This window comes from Sus scrofa, chromosome 1 (genome assembly GCF_054392235.1).
Source record: "Sus scrofa isolate SSC_HxYL_T2T_F1_AM1 chromosome 1, Sscrofa_HxYL_maternal_Yorkshire_Landrace_v2.0, whole genome shotgun sequence".
Lineage (NCBI taxonomy): Eukaryota > Metazoa > Chordata > Mammalia > Artiodactyla > Suidae > Sus > Sus scrofa.
Window position 1 is genome coordinate 212,104,626 of NC_139383.1, and position 20,242 is coordinate 212,124,867.

General features: G+C 39.5%; 2 protein-coding genes and 1 pseudogene across 2 annotated transcripts; all 3 read right to left on the reverse strand.

Moving 5' to 3' along the window:
* Window positions 1-3,432: 3,432 nt before the first annotated feature.
* Window positions 3,433-4,005, reverse strand: IFN-OMEGA-7 (interferon omega 7). The gene is given in 1 exon segment (NM_001130232.1): window positions 3,433-4,005. A coding segment is annotated over 1 exon segment (573 nt).
* A 4,343-nt stretch (window positions 4,006-8,348) lies between these two features.
* On the reverse strand, window positions 8,349-8,894 carry IFN-ALPHA-17 (interferon-alpha-17). The gene has a single exon (NM_001195375.1). The coding sequence runs from the start codon at window positions 8,892-8,894 to the stop codon at window positions 8,349-8,351; it is 546 nt and encodes a 181-aa protein (NP_001182304.1).
* Window positions 8,895-12,799: 3,905 nt separating this feature from the next.
* Window positions 12,800-13,302, reverse strand: LOC110255444 (interferon omega-2-like; annotated as a pseudogene).
* Between the last annotated feature and the right edge of the window lie 6,940 nt (window positions 13,303-20,242).

A 20,242-nucleotide genomic window follows, 5' to 3' on the forward strand; every position in this document is an offset into this window, starting at 1 on the left:
ACTATTCTTAATATAACTCAGTAGATTATAGAAGTGTTGTGTGCAAATTGCAAGGCTTTACCAAGTTCTTGCAAGAGAACCCTCAGTGGTGTAAAACTTCGATTATTTTCGGGCTGGATGCAGGCTGTGACAGAGAGGAGTGGAGAATGATGTCATGTACTTTAACCTGAGAATCTGGAAATACAGAGTTGCCATTAACTGAATAGGGAACAGAGAGAAAGGACAGCTTCTTTTTGGTTGTTTTTATTTGGTTTTGTGGGGTTTTTTTAAAAAAGGATTTCATCTTGAATAACCTAAACTTGAGATGCCTAGTAGATACCAGCTGTCAGAGGCAGTTGAGGACCGATTTCCACAATTTAACTTTGAAATAATAATATTCTGAGATTTCCCATCAGATCTCTGTTCAGAAGCTTCTATTGAGTTATCAAAGAATTTATATTGAAATGAGTAATAAGCATCATTAGATTATTTAGAATATATTAGTCAGTTTTCATATACTTAGCTGAGAACTCAGCTCTCTTCCAGTAGCTGGATGGTGAGCTGAGTGCTACTAATGCTGATGGAGATTTATTTCCCAAGCCTCCTAAGGCTGTGCTCTTCTCCTCTCAGCTTTTCTATGACCTTATACCTGCTCTGCTGCACTTGGGCCTCCTCCTGTCCCTGCCTGTCAGCCATACGCATGGCCAGGAGTGCTGCATTCCTGCTGCTGCAAAGCCTGACCCCAGAGGAAAATAATGGGGGTAAGTGGTCAATGCACACTCTAATTAAGGCTAAAGGAAGACTTGGGGAACTGAGCTGCTCCATCCAGTGTGGATCAGCATGAAAGAGGGCCTCTGAATCAGATGAAAGGTCTTATCTAGCCACATATTTGAGGTCATGTGCATTGTTCCTTTCTTTTCTGAACTTGGGACCTCAAGACTGCCAAAGTTCAGTGCTCTTTGGGGCATATGTGAAGTTTCTTGTCTCTTTCTGCTTCTAGAGCCTGACTGAGATGTTTGGGGTTCTCTATACCCGTGTCACCTGAGCATCCAACCCATGGTTAAGATCTGTGTGATGATGGATCAGGGGAAGGATTGGGATGTGCTATCCTGAGCCTGTTCTCTGATGGATTTTCTCAATTTTTAAAACCTCTCAACATTTGTCAAGTTGTTAGACCTTTGTATTAGCTTTTGGAAGGGCTGTATTCAGCATGACAATAATTAAGGAGGTTGAGAGGGTAGTGGGTATGCAATACTACTGTCAGACTCCCTCCCTAACCTGCCTCCTGCTCCAACATCACAGTCAGCTCTCAGTCAGAGCTGGGTGAGCACCTTCTCTTCTCTAAGCCCACTCCTTGGGATACTCCATTCTTTACCTAAATGCAGCAGAGACAAAAGAAAACCCTCTTTTTTGAGAAGAAATAAATTTATGAAGAATGAATTTTGCTGTTTTTGAGAAACAGAGACCATCCTTTTCAGAAGATGCCTCAACCCAAGTCTTCCCTTCATATTCTGTTCCCCCTGGGACTCCCTCACTTCAGTCTCATGCTGGGCTGGGAGCCTAGGGTTCCACAGGGCAAGCTAGCAAGAGGGATGCCTGAGGTAAGGAAGAGATGAATCACCTTTCTGAAAAGAGGCTGGGGCTGGGGTCATATTAGCACCTTTCAGGTAAGCTCTGCAAACTGAAATAGGAGCCTGGGTGTGTCCAGAGAAAATGGGAGCCAAGAGGGAATGGAGGAGGTTGAGTAGAATGTTCCACTGGGAAGGGATTCTTTGAAAATTCATGCCCAGGAGCTAGGATTTGAGGTCAGAGTGTCAAGGACAATAACTATAATGTAAGGCCCAGTTATGAGTAGAGCTGTGTCTTTGTAAAGCACTTTCACACACATTCTCCTGGGCAGTCATCTCAACAACACCCTGAGGATCGTAGGCAGCTCCTGTTAGTTTCCTTCTGCCTCTGCACTGATGCTGAAGTACCAAAAAACAAGGAGATCATAAGCTCTTTCTTGCCCTTCCCATACTAAAGAAGCCACAAACATCATTACTGAATTATTTGTGTGACTTTCTGCATTGATTTGAGATTTCTCTTCTTTCCATATTATTTCTGTTTAAAGTGGATCAAGGAATTTTCTACTGTACCTTCTCTGTCGAGGAATTTTTGCTGATACCCAAGAATTATTTTGGAAGGGTAATACACAGTAATTGCAAGTATTTTCAGCATACAGCACAAAGAATTCAGACACCGAATTCACTGTCAAACCAGCACCCAAGTTAAAAAACAAAGTTTGCCCAGGAACTGCCGCCTTTCTTGTGTTGCCCTCCACTCCCTCCCTCAGACCAGTTCTCCTGTGTCCTCCCTGAGGGTACCCACTGCCTCTAACAATCCTGATTATTTCTGCCAGGCACACTTTTATGCCTCTTGTGTATGTTTAGTCACTGAATCCTGACAAGAATCATATGAGAAAATATATTATTATCCCCATATTAATGATGAGGAACAACTAGAGAGCATGGTGACTGTGTTATTTGTCAAGGTCACACTGCTGTTAAATAGCATGGCTGGGATCCCAAGGTTTTGATAATCCTAGAATTTCCTATTTTACTTGTGCTCTTTTCCTGTGGCTTCTACTCAAAAACCAACCTTGAGGTCAGAGGTTAGAAACTGGCACAGAAGCAGACACTTGTGTGGAAGGGGAGTCAGTTGGAGGGAGTGAGCTGCTGTATGAGGAGTGAGTGGTTCAAGAAAGCAGGACTGGGAAGAAGGTGTAAGGAAGGGTAGCAGGTGCCGGGTCAGTCCATCACCATTGTGTGTCACCAGTTTCCCTGGAGGAGATGACTCCTTCCCTCAGATATTTACACAGACATGCCTTTGCTGGCTAGATATAAATCAGATCCACTTATGACAGAAAGTCAAAGAGTTTCCCATAATTACTAGGACTCCTCTCTGTTCCACAGAGTTCCACATTTTGAAAAGCAGTTCCTGGAAAGTGGTAGGGCTGTTCCATAGGACAAAATAGACCAATATCATTCTGACATAGATTTATATAGAAAAAATAAGGGTTTAGGTTTGCAGAATTAAAAATACTCAAAAGCTTTTCTCTCATTAGAATTTAATAATAAAACATTATGCAACTTTAATGAAATACATGAACATATTTCTAAATTTTAATACAATGTAGGCATGAATTCCTTTTATATGAAATTTTAAATAAAATACAAGATTAATAAATATAAATATGTAAATTAATAAATAAATAACATCAGAGCAATCAGCTCTTAGGACCTGATTGTCTCGGGAGCTGAAATATTTTAACACATAATTGCTTACTACTACTGAAAAAGTATTAATGGAATTAATTCAGTAAGTTTTGTGATTAAAGCAAAAAGGAGTCTTTTCAAGTGACCAGCGTTGAATGTACAAAGTGAGTTGGCATCTTAGTGAATGAGAATCATGTCAGGATGACCCCAGGTCTACATTAGCAATTTGCAGCCTTTCTTGTAAGTAGGTGGATAAAGACAAGGGTCTTGTGATTTCCACTCTGACAGTCTCCCAGGCACAGTCGCTGTATATCTTCTCTTTCAGGTAAAGATGGATTCCCTCAAAGTACCTCTTCACAGCCATTCCCAGGGCAGATGTCTGCTCTTCCATCTCCTGCACCAAGCAGGGGTCCAGGTCTTCCAGCTGCTGATGGAGTCCAGAGCAGAGCTTGTCCAGGAGGGTGGAGTCCCAGGCAGCAGAGGAGCGCTCCGTGTGGAGGAGGAGGAAGGTCTGCTGGAGCATCTCATGGAGGACAGAGATGGCCTGGGTCTTCTGCAGCTGGCTGCCTTCCACCATCTCCTGGGGGAACCCGAAGTCTTTTCTGTCCTTCAGACAGAAGGAAGGGGAGAGTCTCCTCATCTGATGTAGAAGCACTAGGTTCTTCCTGCCGACATGCACGTGGTTCTGAGACAGGTCACAGCCCAGAGATGCCCCAGGGCCATAGCTGAACACCACCAGGGCCGTCAGTAGAGAGAACACAAAGGCCATGGGGAAATGAGGGCGCTGCTGGCCTGGCTGAGATGGGTGTCTGGGGGGACCTTGGGGGTAGGTTCTCTGATGCCATTCTCTCTAAGCAAGGCCATTAAACAGGGAACACAGTAATTTTCATTTTCTAAACATTTCTCTACTCTTTCACTTCTTTTTTAGTTTTCATTTATGTATTTTGCCTATGGTCCAAGACAACATCATCACTGTGAACCATTAATTTTGTCATAGAAGTTTAATTTCCCCCATAAACTTCAGATATGTCCATGCAAATGGATATTTATCAATCAAATAAGAAATGTCTTTGTCTGAAAGTCCCAAGTGATGTTGGTGTATAAACACATCCTCTCTGTGTGTGTGTCTCCATTTCATGCATTAATACTGCTCTTCTCTCTTCCAGGTACACATTTCTAGTGCTGATCTTAGGCTTGATTTTTCTGCCTTCTTTACACAGAAGGCTGGCTCCCTAGCTCTGTATGTTCTATATTTTTTATTAATTTTTCAGACCTCTGGCACTTAAACACTCTGAAATGTACAAGGTTTTTATTTAGTGTTTGTTTTACAGAAGTGGCTGATGATTATGAGTAAATGAGCTTCTCCAATGTTTCTCTTCTGTCGAGAACATGTTTGAGCAGGTCCAAGTGGTTCTGCTTCAAGGGACCAGGAAGTCAGTACTATTACAGACATCACCCTTTATTTTCACCATTTTCTTACTGCGGACCTATAGTCCTCCAAGCCTGGGCCAATATCCCTACCAGGTATCCTGGTTCTTTTCAGGAGAATATGGGTGTGGCGATTCTAACTCCAGGATAATTGTGTTTTCCCAGCAGCACCTCACTCACAAGGGAGATGTCACATCTAGTAACACCATATCCTCTAGAGGAACAGAGTCCCCATCCTAACCTCCTGGACCCACTCCCTGAGGCAGGCTCACCACATCCTGAGGACTTTAAAATCTCCTTGCTATGGAGGGGCTTGTTTATTTCTTGGCAAAATAATTCATCCTCCAGGACTCCCACCCTTGTCCCCAGAGTATTTGTGTGAAGGACCCTGGTCCTCAGTGGTGACCTCCTTCCCTCCTGACCTGTGTCCTCAGGTATCAAAGATGTCAGCAGCCCTCTGATGCTGAGAGAGCAAAGGTTTGTTCTGTCTTCAGAGGTAGAGGAATTACCCAATTGAAAACCTTTCACCTTCAGTAGACAAATAGTTTGTATTTTTCCCATTGCAAATTTTATTATTCATCTCTTTTATGAAAACAGTTGAACGCTTGTTCTTCTCAAAGTTTTGAAGCTGGGGACAGGAAATTCAGTGATGAAGTTGTCACAAAAGGAAGGCAAATATGCTACAATCTTTATCATTTTCAAGATGATAGATTTTTTTGTTTCTCATTGCAGCTTTCCTAGAAAGTAAAATTTGACAGTTGTTTTGTGGGCCAAAGGAAAACAAATGTAAATCTGAATGTCATGAATGTGAAAGAAGGGAAGTGGTTTTCCCCTGACATGATGACATGTTCTAAGTCAGGGAAGTTCAGAAGATCCACTCCTGGATCAGCTGACTATCTTCCGATTTTCAAGTCGAGCCACTTTTTTTTTTTTTTTTAATTTAGTCCTCATGTGATCAGTTTTGAAGAGAGAAGGGAGAAATGAGTTCACAAGAGACTGAACCCCGAACCCCAGTTGCTAGAAGGTTAAGTAACCCTCTCTGGCAGGATTATGGAGATTATCCTTGCTGAGCATCTGTCTAGTTGACAAATCCTTGATAAATCCACTTGGACAATAAAAAAGAGTTTATTGAGAAAAGTAAAGAGGAAGAAAATTAGATGGATAATAGTAACGAGGACAATAAAAAGTATTCTCATTCCCTGTTAAGAACACTCGTCTCTCTCTCTGAGGATGCGGGTTTGAGTCCTGACCTCTCTCAGTGATGAAGCATGCAGTGTTGATGCAAGCTGCAGCATAAGTCTCAGATGCGGCTCAGAGCAGTGTTACCCTGGCTGTGGTGTAAGCCTGCAGCTGCAGTGCCAATTCAACCCCTAGACCTGGAACTTACATACAATGCAGGTGTGGCCATAAAAAAAGGAAATAAAGATAGAAGTAATAACTTAATTTTATTATTTGCTTATCATGGACTAATCACTTTGTAAATTCTTTAAAATATTGAACTCAGTCCTCTCCTTAACCTTATTTGGATCACATTCACTTTCATGGCCAGAGAGGGATATAAATCTGGATATAAATCTTTCAAGTGTACCAAATACAGAAGGGCAAACCAGAGTGAGGGGCTTTATAATAATTTGTCTGGAAGAGTCCATTAAAGGAAGTGCAGAGTGAAAAATAACATGATCTTTGCAAACCGACAAAATAATTAGAGGGAAGAGTGTGAGATGACAAAAGATGCTTACTTCCACTTCAGATGCCAAAGTGTTGCTGTCTCTTGTTTTGTAGGGCAACAGGGAGTCGGTTTGATTTACATGAACTGCTGATAACTCTAAAAAAACTAGACAAAATCTCTACTAAATAGTAAGAAAACAGATTTTTTGCTAATTCATAAAGATAGAAGTCTAAGATTTTATGATTTCTTCAATGAAACATAGTAAAACAAATTTATTAACCCTATATCAGCATACTCCTGAAATTTATTTATTGTTAACACTTGATTTTTCTTGTGACTTTAAGAACAAAGAAAAAGCACCTAACAATTTCTAGCCATATGAGTGCTGGCATTTCTCCTTTAGGATGACAACTGAAATGTCCCTCTCCATCTGGTTCCACAGGAATGAAGTCACTGAACTTTAATACACCCTGAAAGGAGGTCAGGGTGGGGATCAGGAAGGAAACACTCTGTGCCCTGGGAAATGGACAGATCAGGCCTTCGGATAGTAGATCATTTCAGGAGAAAATTTTATGAACCCAATTTCATACCTCTTCTCACATCTACAAAAGCAGTAAAGTCACTAACAGAGACATCTGCTCCTCATGACTGGCAGCAACCTTCTACCCATATGTGTCCTTGATGGCAAGGAACTCCATTTCCAAAATCATATATATCTGACCTCCCCCTTAACTGCCTGGAGCAGATCCTTAGAGCTGTCTGAGAGGCTGTCCTCCAGGCTATAGTCCTCAGGAAATCCTCCCAAATACCTGAACTCCCAGCTCTCGTGTTGTCCATTGTTTGTTCAGTCTATAAGGACTGAGGGCATTGAGCCTTCTATGTAGATTCGTCTTTCAGACATGGTCTTCTCAGCCTTCGCTCTTGTCCTGTTAACATATGGCTCTTCACCTCTGTTTCCTTTGTGGCATCACATCCCTTTTAAGGTTAAGGTCACAGGACTCAACTCTAAGTCCTTTTCTTGTTCTGTACTCTTTCCCCAGTTGATCCCTTCTTTGCCACACCCTTTACAGTTTTGGAATTACTTGGAAATTTGCCAGTGCACATTTGTACTTAAATGTCTACCAGTTAACTCTAGAGTATATCAAATAGTTTTACTACTATATCCTCACCTATCTTGACCCATCTTCTGCTGATGGAATTCCATTTTTCTCCCTTCTTCTCATCATAGCATTAAACCTGATAGCAATTTGTATTACTAGTGTTATTTTTAAAATAATTAATATTTAGTTATGAATTAAGTGATTATTTTTTTTAGGTTACTGTCCTTAAAAAAGAATCAAAGATACCAATAAGGTTTAAATATCTATGTTCACTTCTGTGTCCTGAGGATAACACACAACCTGACTTAGAGGAGTGTTTTTTTGGTTTTTTTGGGGTTTTTTTTGCCACACCCACAGAAATTCCACAGCCTGCAGAAGTTCTGTAGCCAGGAATCAAACCTGCACCACAGCAGTGACAATGCTGGATACTCAACCCACTGAGCTACCAGGGAACCCCTGGAGGAAGTCTGTTTTTACTTCTGAGGTGAATGTAATTATATTGGCTAAATGAATTACAATAATAATTCTTGACTTTTACATTCAGACTTAGAGCTTCTTTTTTAAAGAGAAAATAAACACAAGATGTTTCCTGTAGTAAGTATTTAATAAATAAAAACTAATAAACTAAGTATAAAAATAATTTAAATTATAGGTTATTAAATAAATAAATATTTAAATATATAAATACATAGATCATCAGGGGCATCTGTAAGGACCCACTGCCTAAAGAGTAGAACAGGATTTTGCTTAATATTTCTGAAAACCTTTGACAGATTGATTAAGTTCATGGCAGGACAACAGCACGAATGAGGGGCTGTGACCTGGCAGCACAGGAGGAAGTGTGGGCTTGTTAGTCAGTGAGAAGCATTTCCATGATGAACCAGGTGTCTGTCACTCCTTCTTCCTGAATCTGTCTCACAGGTTTCTGGAGGAAGAGAAGGCTCTCATGACTTCTGCCCTGACGATCTCCCAGGCACAGGGGCTGTAGCTCTTCTCTTGCAGATAGAGGGTGAGTCTGTGGAAGTATTTCCTCACAGCCAGGATGGAGTCCTCCTCCAGCAGGGGGGTCCCTTCCAGCCCCACCTCCTGCATGACACAGGCTTCCAGGTCCCTGAGCTGCTGATCCAGTCCAGTGCAGAACTGGTGCAGGAGGCTCTCATCCCAGGCAGCAGCCGAGCCCTCTGTGCTGAAGAGCTGGAAGGTCTGCTGGAGCATCTCATGCACCAGAGCCATGGCTTGAGCCTTCTGGACCTGGTTGCCCCCCAAGGCCTCTTGGGGGAATCCAAAGTCCCTTCTGTGGTCCAGGCAGGAGAAGGGGGAGATTCTCCTCATTTGTGCCAGGAGCCTCAGGGCCCTGGTGTGCGCCAGGCTATGGGTCTGAGGCAGGTCACAGCCCAGAGAGCAGATGGCATTGCAGCTGAGTAGCACCAGGGCTGTGAAGAAGGCTGAGGTTGGGGCCATTGGGGACCTTGCAGATGCTGCTGTCCTGGCTGAGGTGGGTGACTCTGTGACCCTGCTCTCTAGGATGTCTGAAGACCTTCCCTCAGGCCTGTGTCTTAAATAGGAACACATTCATTTCCATTTTCTGAATGTTCCCTCTTACTTTCTAGTTCTGTTTCTGCTTTTCACTTTGTCCTCTACAAGTGAATTAGGGCAGCATTTTTCAACTTTTTATTTCATTACTGCCTCGCTTCCCTCTGCCCACAGACTGTTTTTAAATATTTTTTTCCTAATTACCCCCCGTGAAATTTAGATGACACTAATATACCGTGTATCTATGTGTTCCATAAATATCCTCTACTATATACATAGAGAAAGAAAGTGCAAAGCTTATGTTTTGTATTCAATGCAGAGTTAAGAAAAAGTATTAAGCTATGAATTAAATGTAAAACATACTGAATTGTAATTTAACTTTTTAACTTAGGAGGCAAAATGACTATGGATGTAATATATTTACTTTGATAGATAGGAATGTATCAAGTTACATATCCAAATACATATTTATATAAATACTTTACATAATACTACCAACTTAAACCTCATTCAAAACTGCTCAAAATCATTGCAAAACAAATTTTTCTTAAGGTCTATTTTGAGGCACCTAAGTTTTCATTTTATTTTATATCAGAAAATGATTTTTAATTTCTCCAGCTGCTAGATACTGTCCACATTTTCCTGTTTAGCACTCCCATAATTATTGTTGTGCTGATCAACTTTAGTAGATTTAAATAATGAAATATAACCTTTTATTTAATTTACAAATGTAATTTTCTATTTCTATATAATTACTCTAGCCTGAATCACACTGAGGCTCAAATCACACTGTCATCTGCAAGACAACCAGTAGCAGCTCATAAGTAAGTAGAGACCAATTCTCAGAATGTGACACTGAAATCAAGCCAATGATGCAGATAAAGTCCTCCAATATAGCACTGATTGTGCATACAGTTTATTTATGTTCCATAAAGTCTGTGTCAGTGCTTTTAAAATATACACAAGAAAACCCAAAGAGATAGATGAATACTAGTGAATAATAGGAAATAAGATTTTGTTGGATAGGACTGAGTTTGGAGTGGGACAAACCATGTTAATAACTGAGATTTGTTCATACCCCTAAAAACTACTGTTTGCACCCATATGAACAATATCATTCCCAATGAGAATGTGTCATTTAAGAATCATCATCACTTTACATCTTTCTCTGTATTTCTGCATTAAATTTCAAATTTCCCAATGGACTTTACTTTCTGGTATTTAAATAATAGGTATGTGATCATCTTGGCAAATCAGCTCAGTAATAACTGGACACTGTCCTATCTCTGTAGTGTCATTTGCACCAGTCCCAGTGTAATCACTCAGGCAGTAATTTTAACTAACATTTCTCAGATTTTTCTCCTCCTATGGGAAGGCATTTATGAATGACCAAGCTCTTTTTTCTTCTCATGGCCATATATGCTGGGATTAAAAAAGACAATGGCTAATATTTCCACAATACTCCTATTGGTATCAGTAATGCCGTCTGAGATTATTGCTCAAACCACCAGGATTCTCTTTCCTTTAAGTTGCATAAGGCTCTGCAGGTTCAAGTTGCAAGAAATCACAATTTTCTGCCTTTTCCTAGCACCATAATAAACTCAGGAGAATTGCTTTAGGTCTAACTTGCCCTCAGTTTGTAACAATACAAAATTACTAGTCAGGTGTCATATACAGAGCCACACATCTAGACTCAAACTCTCCCTGATTCACACAGCTCACAGCCACCAGATAATTTACCACATTATACTTTGGATCTTCTTTGATGGGGCAGTTACTGCCTTTATCAGGATATACTTTGGAGATGCCTCCCAAAGATGATAAATGACAGTTTACCTCCTATATCTTCATTCCATTCCATTGCAGTTTGATTTCCAAAATTGCATGTAATAGAGCATTACTATAGGTTGAAATTCAAGGGTTTGTGTTCTGAGTCCTTGGTATGCTCTTTTTGCCTGCCAACCTGCTCTTTTGTCTTTATTTATTCAGCATGACTGTGTTCTCTCTGCTACGTGCTAGCTTGAAGCCTTCAATGACCGTTATGCTCCGAAAGTTTGAATCCTCACAAAATTCCTATTTTTAAAGTCCAAACCCACAAAATGATGGTTTTAGTTGGTGAGCCTTTGGGAGCTAATTAGGGCATGAGGACGGAGGCCTCACGAGTGGAATCAGTGCCCTTATAAAAGAGGTCTGAGATTAACCCCTCACTCTTCTGCTCTGTGAGGTTACAGGAGACTCTGTGGTGTGAGACCTGAAGCAGGCTCTCAACCAGAACCCCACCACGCTGATACCTTGATCTTGGATTTCCAGACTGTGGAACTCTGAGAAATACATTTCTCTTTACAAACTACCCAGTCTTTGCTATTCTGTGGAAGAAGCAGGAATAGACTAAGACATGACCTGACCTATTGTATCCTCAGAATATCTCTGAGGAATCTGTAAAATACCTAAAAGGGAGAGAAACCATCTGACTTGACCTCATTTCCTAGACATCTAGTCCAGCCCATTATTTCAGGAGCTCAATCAATATTCATGAAAGAAACAACAATGGTAAAAATAGGAGAAGGAATAATACTGATGTATATTAAATATGACCTACAAGGACAAAATCCAAGATATTTTGTAAACTCTTTGTAGTTCTACAAGGAAAGTTATAATGGAATATTGTGTGAGGTGTTTTTTTGAAGATTATTTACAGGAGTATTTTCTTCAAGTTTGCATTTTCAGTATTTAGAAAATCAGGGCGAAAAATCACAGACCAGATTGGAAGACTCTCACTTTTAGTTCAGTGATCCTCAAGAACTTGCAAGGAGCTGCCTGATCATGCTTTTCTGGTCTCTCTCAGGTAATCAGGAAACAACTTTTAATGTCTCCACATGTGTGGGTATTTTCCCTGTTGGCCTATCCTGTGGGAATCAACTTGAATGCTCCTTTCATAGAGTCAGCAATGCTGTGAACTCTGAACTGAATCCATATTATCCTCTCCAAGCTGAAACTGTGGAATCAGACTTTGATTCAGACTGATGTTCTTAAAGTATGTGTAAACAAGCATATTGGTTGATTTTTTTCTGCATAGAATATCTTTGGAACAAATAGTGTAAAGTTAAGGGTGGTCTTATTCACTGAACTTCTCTTTGATCAGCCACCTAATAATTTTCCAACTTCTTTGCACTTAGATTCCCATGAGCATCAAGTTAGGACAACTATTGTGAGTGGAAGTGGTATCACCCTGTAGTGTCCTGTCCTTTGAAAATATCCCATGTGATCCACAATAAGTTTCCATTTACCACAGTCTGGAACAGACTGAACTACTACAGACAAATTCGAAGTCATCTGTTAAATATGCCAAAGCCACAAAAAAGTCCCTGAATCTGTTTGGAGGAGAGCCATCCAGAAGACATACCTGACCAGGAGTGCCTGCATTGTTCTGTAATGCAAAGGAAACATGAATTTCTGTAATGATTAGAATCCTGACATTTTTCTGTGTACCTGTTACAGCAGCTAGCATTGAGTTAACTGATATGGCTTTAACAACAGACTGCTAATAACTTTCCCATTAAAAAATAAACTTCACACAGAAGATCAGCAAATTCCCTCAGTAAAAATCAGCTTTAAGAAATTACTCTTTTAAAAATGTTTATTGAATGAAATAAATCATATTCTTCTCTCTAAACATATTTTTGTAAGCTCATGATTTTTGTTTCTAATAGTTTTCAGCACCTGTGGAAATATGAGTTAAGATTGCTTTAGGCAGCAGATCAAACACTAACGTGATTGATTAGGGATTGTCACAAGTGTGACTTTTTTCTCTGTCGACTTTTCTTTGAGGATTGTTACATAAGGGAAAGACACATTTCAGTTTCGACTCTGACAACTTCCCAGGCACAGGGGCTATATTTGTTTTCTTTCGATAGCAGTGAATTCTTTGGAAATACTTCCAGACAACAATTCGCAAAGAGGGGAAAGGTAGTTTGTCTTCTTCCCTTTGCTTCCCTAGTTGTTCCAGGCTGCGAACAAGCCTGGAGAGTCGCTTATGGAGGAGGATGTTGTTCCATGCAGCATGACAGTCCTCTGTGTTGAAGAAGTTGACGATCTGTTGGAGCATCAGATGGGGGTAATGGGACCTTGAGATGTCTGGGTTTGGGTGTTATTTTCTCTTTTCCAAGGAAAATTGAAGTCAGTCCTGTTTTTTACGTGTAACTCAGAGGGGATCCTTTTCATCTGTATCGAAAGTCTAAAGAGATCCCTCTTCTCTGGGCTAACAAGTTCTGCCAAGAGAGCAAGCCAGGATGGAGCAGAGCATCACTCCTGCCACTAGCAAATAGATGTGGGCCATTAAGTATTTCAGTGAATCTCCAGAAGGCAGCCTGGGAGCTTGCCGGTATCTCTAACAGCACAGCGTTTCCTTCTCTGGGTCCAGGGACAGCGTGCTTCTCTAGGCGGTCGCAAGAGGGCGGGGATGTCTCTTTATCGGGTTTGTTGGGCAAAAGCTAACTTTTGCGTTTGTAGATTTGAGTATCCAGCAGAGTGAGAGAAAAAAGCGGCTCATTTTCACGGAGCGATTTTGTGTTGCTTTAATAGTGCGAAAGAAACCTTCGGTTTCGTGGTGGTGAGTTCTGAGGAGCAAGCATTGTCCCAGCCCCGCCAGTGACGTTTTTGTCCGGTAGGGAGAATGAAACCTTGTGTTTTCTGGACTTTCCCCTGAGTTGTGTAAGTTGTTTTTTTGTTTTTTGTTTGTTTGTTTGTTTGTTTGCTTACGCCCACCAACTTTAGTAGGGCATTATTTGGAAAAAAAAAATTCCGTATACAGAGTGGTGCGAACCTCGGAATCTGAGTTGTAGCCGATTTTACAGGTCTGGGCTTATTTTTAGTGCGTGCGGGGACAACTCAGAGAAAGGGGGACGTGGTGAAGATGGGACCACTGGGTAGTGTTGGAGATGCCCTGGAGGTAAGGGGGTGAATTGGGGCGCTGCCACCTCAGGAGCCAAGGTCGGGGGAGCTGTGCCCTTGGATGCTCCATGACTTTCCTGAAGTCTTTCAAAGCTGCAACATTAAAGCGCTGAAAATGAGGAATGTTTAGAAACTCCTTGGATTTTATGTTTTATATATTAAAATTAAATTTATTTTTAACTTAACATATTTATTTTACATTAAATATCTTAAACTTTTTTTGTATGTTTATATATCATTTAATGACAAGTTCCCCACTGGCCTAGTGTTTAAACATCCCGCATTGTCACTGTTGCAGCTCCAGGTGGCTGCTCTGGCACAGATCAGTACCTGGCCTGGGAGATTACACATGCTGTGGGCCCAACCAAAATAATAAAAAGGGAAAAATAGTTTTCTGAAAATAATTTAAATATTAAACAAAGAAAATATAAGTATTTTATCAAATGGTATGTAAACTTTACTTTTTGTATTCTAAAAGCATACATTAATATAATTTTACCTTCCTGGCTTCAATGGAAGCAAACTCATTACTGTTTTCAATATTGTTTGTTTGCTTTTAATTGTGAGAATGATCATGTTTGATCATTTCTCGTGACTGTGCAAGAAATAAATAATAATTTAAAAGTAAATAATTTTTACTCATCTCATGTTACTGAAATGCCTTTCACAGGACCTCACCTTGACTAGATTGTTAGAAAGAAGAGTTAGTGTCCAGTACAAGCATTGAGGACACTTCTGTATACTAACAATGAAATATTAGAAAAGGAATATAAAAATACAGTACCTTTTAAAACCACACCCCCAAAAAGTAAATACCTAGGAATAAACCTGATCAAGGAGGTTGAAGACTTATATGCTGAGAACTATAAAACATTAATCAAGGAAATTAAATAGGATTCAAAGAAATGGAAAGACACTCCATGATCCTGGGTTGGAAGAATTAACATTGTAAAAAAATAGTATTTTTAATGGCATGTTTGATACAGCTATTAGAATACTTCATTTGCTTGAAGAATTTAAAAATGTTGTATATGTGCTTTGTACAATACTAAAAATGCTGTCCTAATTTAATTCTCAGAGGTAGAATTTTTCCATTAAAAAAATCACAGTCTGAACAAGGCACAGATATGGAATAATCATCTTTTGGTGGACATGAATTAATGGCTTTACAGTTTTGTGTACAGTTGTCACAGTAACAACTGTCATAGGTAGGCTTAATATGTCCCTGATGCTTTCTATAATCTGCTCACTGATATAACTTTATGAGTGGTTATATCCTTATTATACAGAAAATATAACATGAAATGGTATATTGAATCGAATATAGTATTCTCATTTTCCCTATTTGAAAGGTGAGCAAACTGTACCATGGGAAAAGAAAATAATTGCACTAAATCATGCAGGACGTTGAGGGAAGACTAAGGAGATGCCCAATTAACAAAGTTACTGGTCACCCGAGAAGACAGGAGTCACCCACAGAGAAAATGCAGCCAGACTGTAGTTTTCAAACAGTTTTCCTGGCACAATTTTTTAAGTTTGTAACATTTATTGCTTTTATTAACAAACCCAAAGACCAATAGTATTCCTAATACTGTGCAGGATACTGGGTGGGAATAAGAAATGTAGAAGTGCCACTGCTCTGGACAGTCAATTAATCAAGCATTTATGTGATTCTAAGTTATAAGGCCCTGAGAGAGAAAATGTGGGGAAGGCTGGGGTGAGAGAGTTTAAAAAGAAAGGGCAGGATGTTGTCCTTGAAAAGGCAGAACTATAGGAAATTATTAGAAGAATAAAAGTTGAAATGTCTTAAATGAAACATATAAAGCTTGGTAGAATTTTGGGTGGTCAATTTTAATTCCTTAAGCCTGGATGATTACTGCAGGTTATTAACCCCATGTTCACATCTCAGCCAAACCTCAGTCCATGGTGATGAATAAATGATGTGCTGAGATTAGATGAGATGCTTCTACATATTTCAAATAGTCAAATATCAGGCTTTTGGCTTATGTCCACATATTGACATTTTATTTGTTATGTTTCACTTGTAAAGTTTTTTTAGAGGCATCCATATGAATATTTTTATAGGCAAAGGAGACAGAGGAATATAGGCCGGATTTAAGGATAAAATTTACATAGATAAATAACCTGAAAATGCTTGTAGAAGAAAGAGTTTTCACAATAATTAAGGGCCTTCCCACTCTTTCCTAGGATCACTTTCAGCCTATAGCTTTTAGAATGGACTTGCAAATTCTTCAGGGAAGTATCTTTTTTTTTTTCCAAGTTTCTCTGAAGTATAATTGATTTACAGTGTTGTGATAATTTCTGTTAAACACATACACATCTCCATTCTTTTTCAAATCCTCTCTCATATAGATTATCCTGGAATTTGGTTAGAGTTTGCTGTGCTATACAGCAGGTCCCCATTGACCATCCATTCCATACACAATAGTGTGCATGTGCCAATTCTAAACCCCCAGTCTATCCCTCCCCCATCCTGTTTCCTTTGTTGACCATAACTTAGTTTTTAAAGTCTGTAAGTCCGTTTCTGTTTCTAAACAAGTCCATTAGTATCCTTTTTTTTTTTTGATATTCCACATATAAGTGATATCAGATGATGTTTTTCTCTGTGTGATTTCCTTCACTTTTACCATGATAATCTCTAGGTCCATCCGTCTTGCTGCACACAGCATGATTTCACTCTTTTTTATGGCTAATATTCCATTGTAAATATGTTCCACACCTTCTTTATTCATTCCTCTCTCTGTGGACATTTAGGTTGTTCCCACAACTTGCCTATTGTAAATAGTGCTACAAGGAACATTGGGATGCAGTTATCTTTATGAATTATGCTTTTCCTGGATATGTGCTCAAGAGTGGGATTGCTGTATCATATGGAAGAATTATATTTAGTTTTTTGAGAATCTCTATATTGTTTTCCATTGTAGTTGTACCAATTTACATTCCAACCAACAGTGTAGGAGAGTTCCCTTTTCTCTGCACCCTTTGTAGTCTGCATAGTTTGTTGACTCTTTGACAAAGGCTGTTCTACTCGTTTGTTGGCTTTTTGAGGAAGGCCGTGATACCTCATTGTAGTTTTGATTTGCATTTCTCTAGAAATTAGTGAAGTTGAACATCTTTTCGTATGTTTCTTGGCCATCTTTATGTCTTCTTTGGAGAAATGCCCATCATTTAGGTCTTCTACTCATTTTTTGATTAGTTTGCTATTATTGAGCTTCAAGAGTTTGTATGTTTCGGAAATTAATCCCTTGTCAATTCCTTAATTTGCAAATATTGTCACATCATTTTGTTTACGGTTTCCTTTGTTATGGAAAAGCCTTTTCTTTTTTCTATTTATGACTCCACCTGCAGGATATACAGTTCCCAGGACTAGGGATCAAATGAGAGCTGAAGCCACAGCAACAGGAACAACGGATCTGAGCCTCATCTGCAACCTACTCTAAAGTTTGTGACAATGCCAGATTCTTAATCCACTGAGTGAGTCAGGGATCTAAACCATGAAGCCACGATGGGAACTTGCTATGCAAAAGCTTTTAAGTTTAATTTGGTCCCATTTGTTTATTTTTGTTTTTATTTTCATTACTCTAGGAAGTGGATCTGAAAAGATATTGCTGTGATTTATGTCAAAGAGTGTTATTTATGTTTTGTTCTAGGAGGTCTACAATATCTGGCCTAACACTTAAATCTTTAATCCATTTTGATTTTATTTTTGTGTATGGTGTTAGAAAGTGTCCTGATTTCATTCATTACATGAAGCTATCCAGTTTCCCCAGCACTACCTCTTGAAGAGACTATCTTTTTTCCCTGTATATTCTTGTCACCTTTGTCATTTATAAGTAGACTATAGGTGTGTGGGCTAATTTCGGGCAATCTATCCTATCCCATTGATCTGTGTTTCTGTTTTTATACCAATGACATACTGTTTTGGTGATTGTAGCTTTGTAGTATAGTGTGAAGTCAGGAAACCCGATTCTTCCGCTCCACTTTTCTTTCTCAAGATTGTTTTGTCTCTTGGGGGTCTTTTGTGTTTCCATACAAATTAAAAATTATTGTGTTCTAGAATTATCTTAAAGAACTAGTGAAAAGGACATAGATAAGAAAATACCAGCAAATATGTTAAAATTATTTTTAGCCCCTTGTGAGAAAAAGTGAAATATCATCCACATTCTTTTCTGAGAATAAAAAAATTCTGGTTCAAGTATATTAAATAGGTCAAATAAGAAAATATTTTCAGGGATTATCAAAAAAACTATGCATGCGAAGCAAGAAAAATATAACTACAATAATTAGTAGGCATGTTAATGATTAATAAATCCTAAGTATATTTACCTAATAATTCAAGGATGCTTTCAGCATAGCTATTAACATGATTTGGTAGATTATAGAAGCCTGATGCACATAATGCAAAGATTTAAAAATTATTGCATGAAAACCCTCAGTGATGTAAAACTTTGATTACGTCGAGACTGGATGCAGGACGTGAGAGAGAGAAGTGGAGAATGATGTCAGGCACTTTACCCTGAGAACCTGGACATACAGAGTTACCATTAACTGACTAAGGAACAGAGATAAAGGACAGGTTCTGCTGATTGATTATGTTTGCTTTTGTGTGTTTTTAAGGAGATTTTAATTGTTAATTACCTAAATTTGAGATGCTTACTAGATACCAACTGTCAAATAAGCATTTGAGTATATGATTCCAGAATTCATCTTTGAAATATACTGGCATCAAGAGTGTTTTTAAATCCCTGAAAACTAGACTAGGACAAAACACAAACTAGTTCATGAGTTTGAACTGAAAAGAGTTCTGGGCCCGGAACACAGGAAAACCACATTTTATGTCACAAATGAAACTCAGAATGGGCACCAGGGAGGTTGGAGGGACACAGTGTGAGTGTGGGATCTGAGATCTAGTTGAGGACCTAAAGACTATGTGTCCTCTACCTGGACAACACGGATTTCGTATAAAAAATGGTAATGAAATCTTTGCGTTTTTTCCATATCTGCAACATACAGAATTTCCCAGCCCTGGGATCAGACCCGCACCCTCGCAGTGACAACACCAGATCCTAAATCCACTGAGACCACCAGAGAACTCCAATAGTCAAGTTCTATAAATAAGTGAGAAAGTGACAATGCAAAGCAGTAGCAGCATTTGTTGTGGAGAGGAAATTCAGAGAAGAAACCTGAATTTCCAGTGGATGTGATGGGAAAGGCTGTCTCCTGTCCTCATGTGCTGGTCTTGAAGCTAAAGTGTCGCTCCACATCTGATCTCAGCTCTGCTCTGTGATGCTGGGGCTCCAATGCCATCCACCCCATTTCTACTTTGCCAGCAGGTTTATTTTCTTTTAGAGTGCTTCCATGCAAGTCCCAAGAGATGGGCTAGAAGACTTGAGGAAATTTTCTGTTTTCCTGACTGGGCTGTGACTGAAAACAGTGACCATCAATAGGAAAAGGACAACTAATGGATCTTCTAGATGCTATTTGTCACCTATCAGGTTGGCAGAAACTAAAAAGGAATGATAAGATCCTGTTTTGGCCAATGCGTGGAAACATATATAAACATATATGCTCTCAAATATGATTAATATCATCATTTTTATCGTGGACAGTTTGCAGTATTTTGACCAAGTATTTTGACCAAGTATTTTGCAGTATTTTGACCAAGAAATTTTGCTTCATGACACCTTCTTCAGAGAAAGACTCTCCCTTGGATATAAGACACCTGCATGATAATTGTAGCAACTTATTTTTTAAACTTAGAAGGAGCTAAGAAAATGTCAACTAGACAGTGTAGGCAAATGAGAGAAAGAGAAAGGAAAACAGAGCAAGAAGCAGACCAGTGAAAGGCTTTCTTGTTGCACCCACCTCATGTGGGGCAGATCTCTTGGCCCCTTTTTGTGTGTGTGCATATTTTGTCTGATTGCCTCACCCCATGTGTGTCTCTGGAGAAAAGATCAGATCTGGAAACCAGATGTGACTTGTTATGTGACCCAAGTCAGGACATTCTTCTCTTCTCAGCCACCAGCTCCCTTTGGGTGAGCGTCGTTGGCCACAGGAGCGTAAGGACGGTCCCTGTCCTGAAGGTCACCTCCTCTGGGTTCTCTAGTCCTGGATTTGCATCTATTTGGTTACTCATCTTCTCTTAACTTCACGGTGAGAATCTCGAATGAAAAGATGACTGTACATCTTATGTATTAATTTTGCAATGAAAAGCAACCAGGTCCCCCATCACACCACATGTCACCAGCTTCCCAGGACGAGGTGAGTCTTTCCATCAGATATTTACATGGGCCACTCTTTGCTGA

Coding starts and splice junctions, on each gene's coding strand:
- IFN-ALPHA-17 (NM_001195375.1), bottom strand. CDS start 8,894: ATGGCCCCAACCTCAGCCTTCTTCACAGCCCTGGTGCTACTCAGCTGC.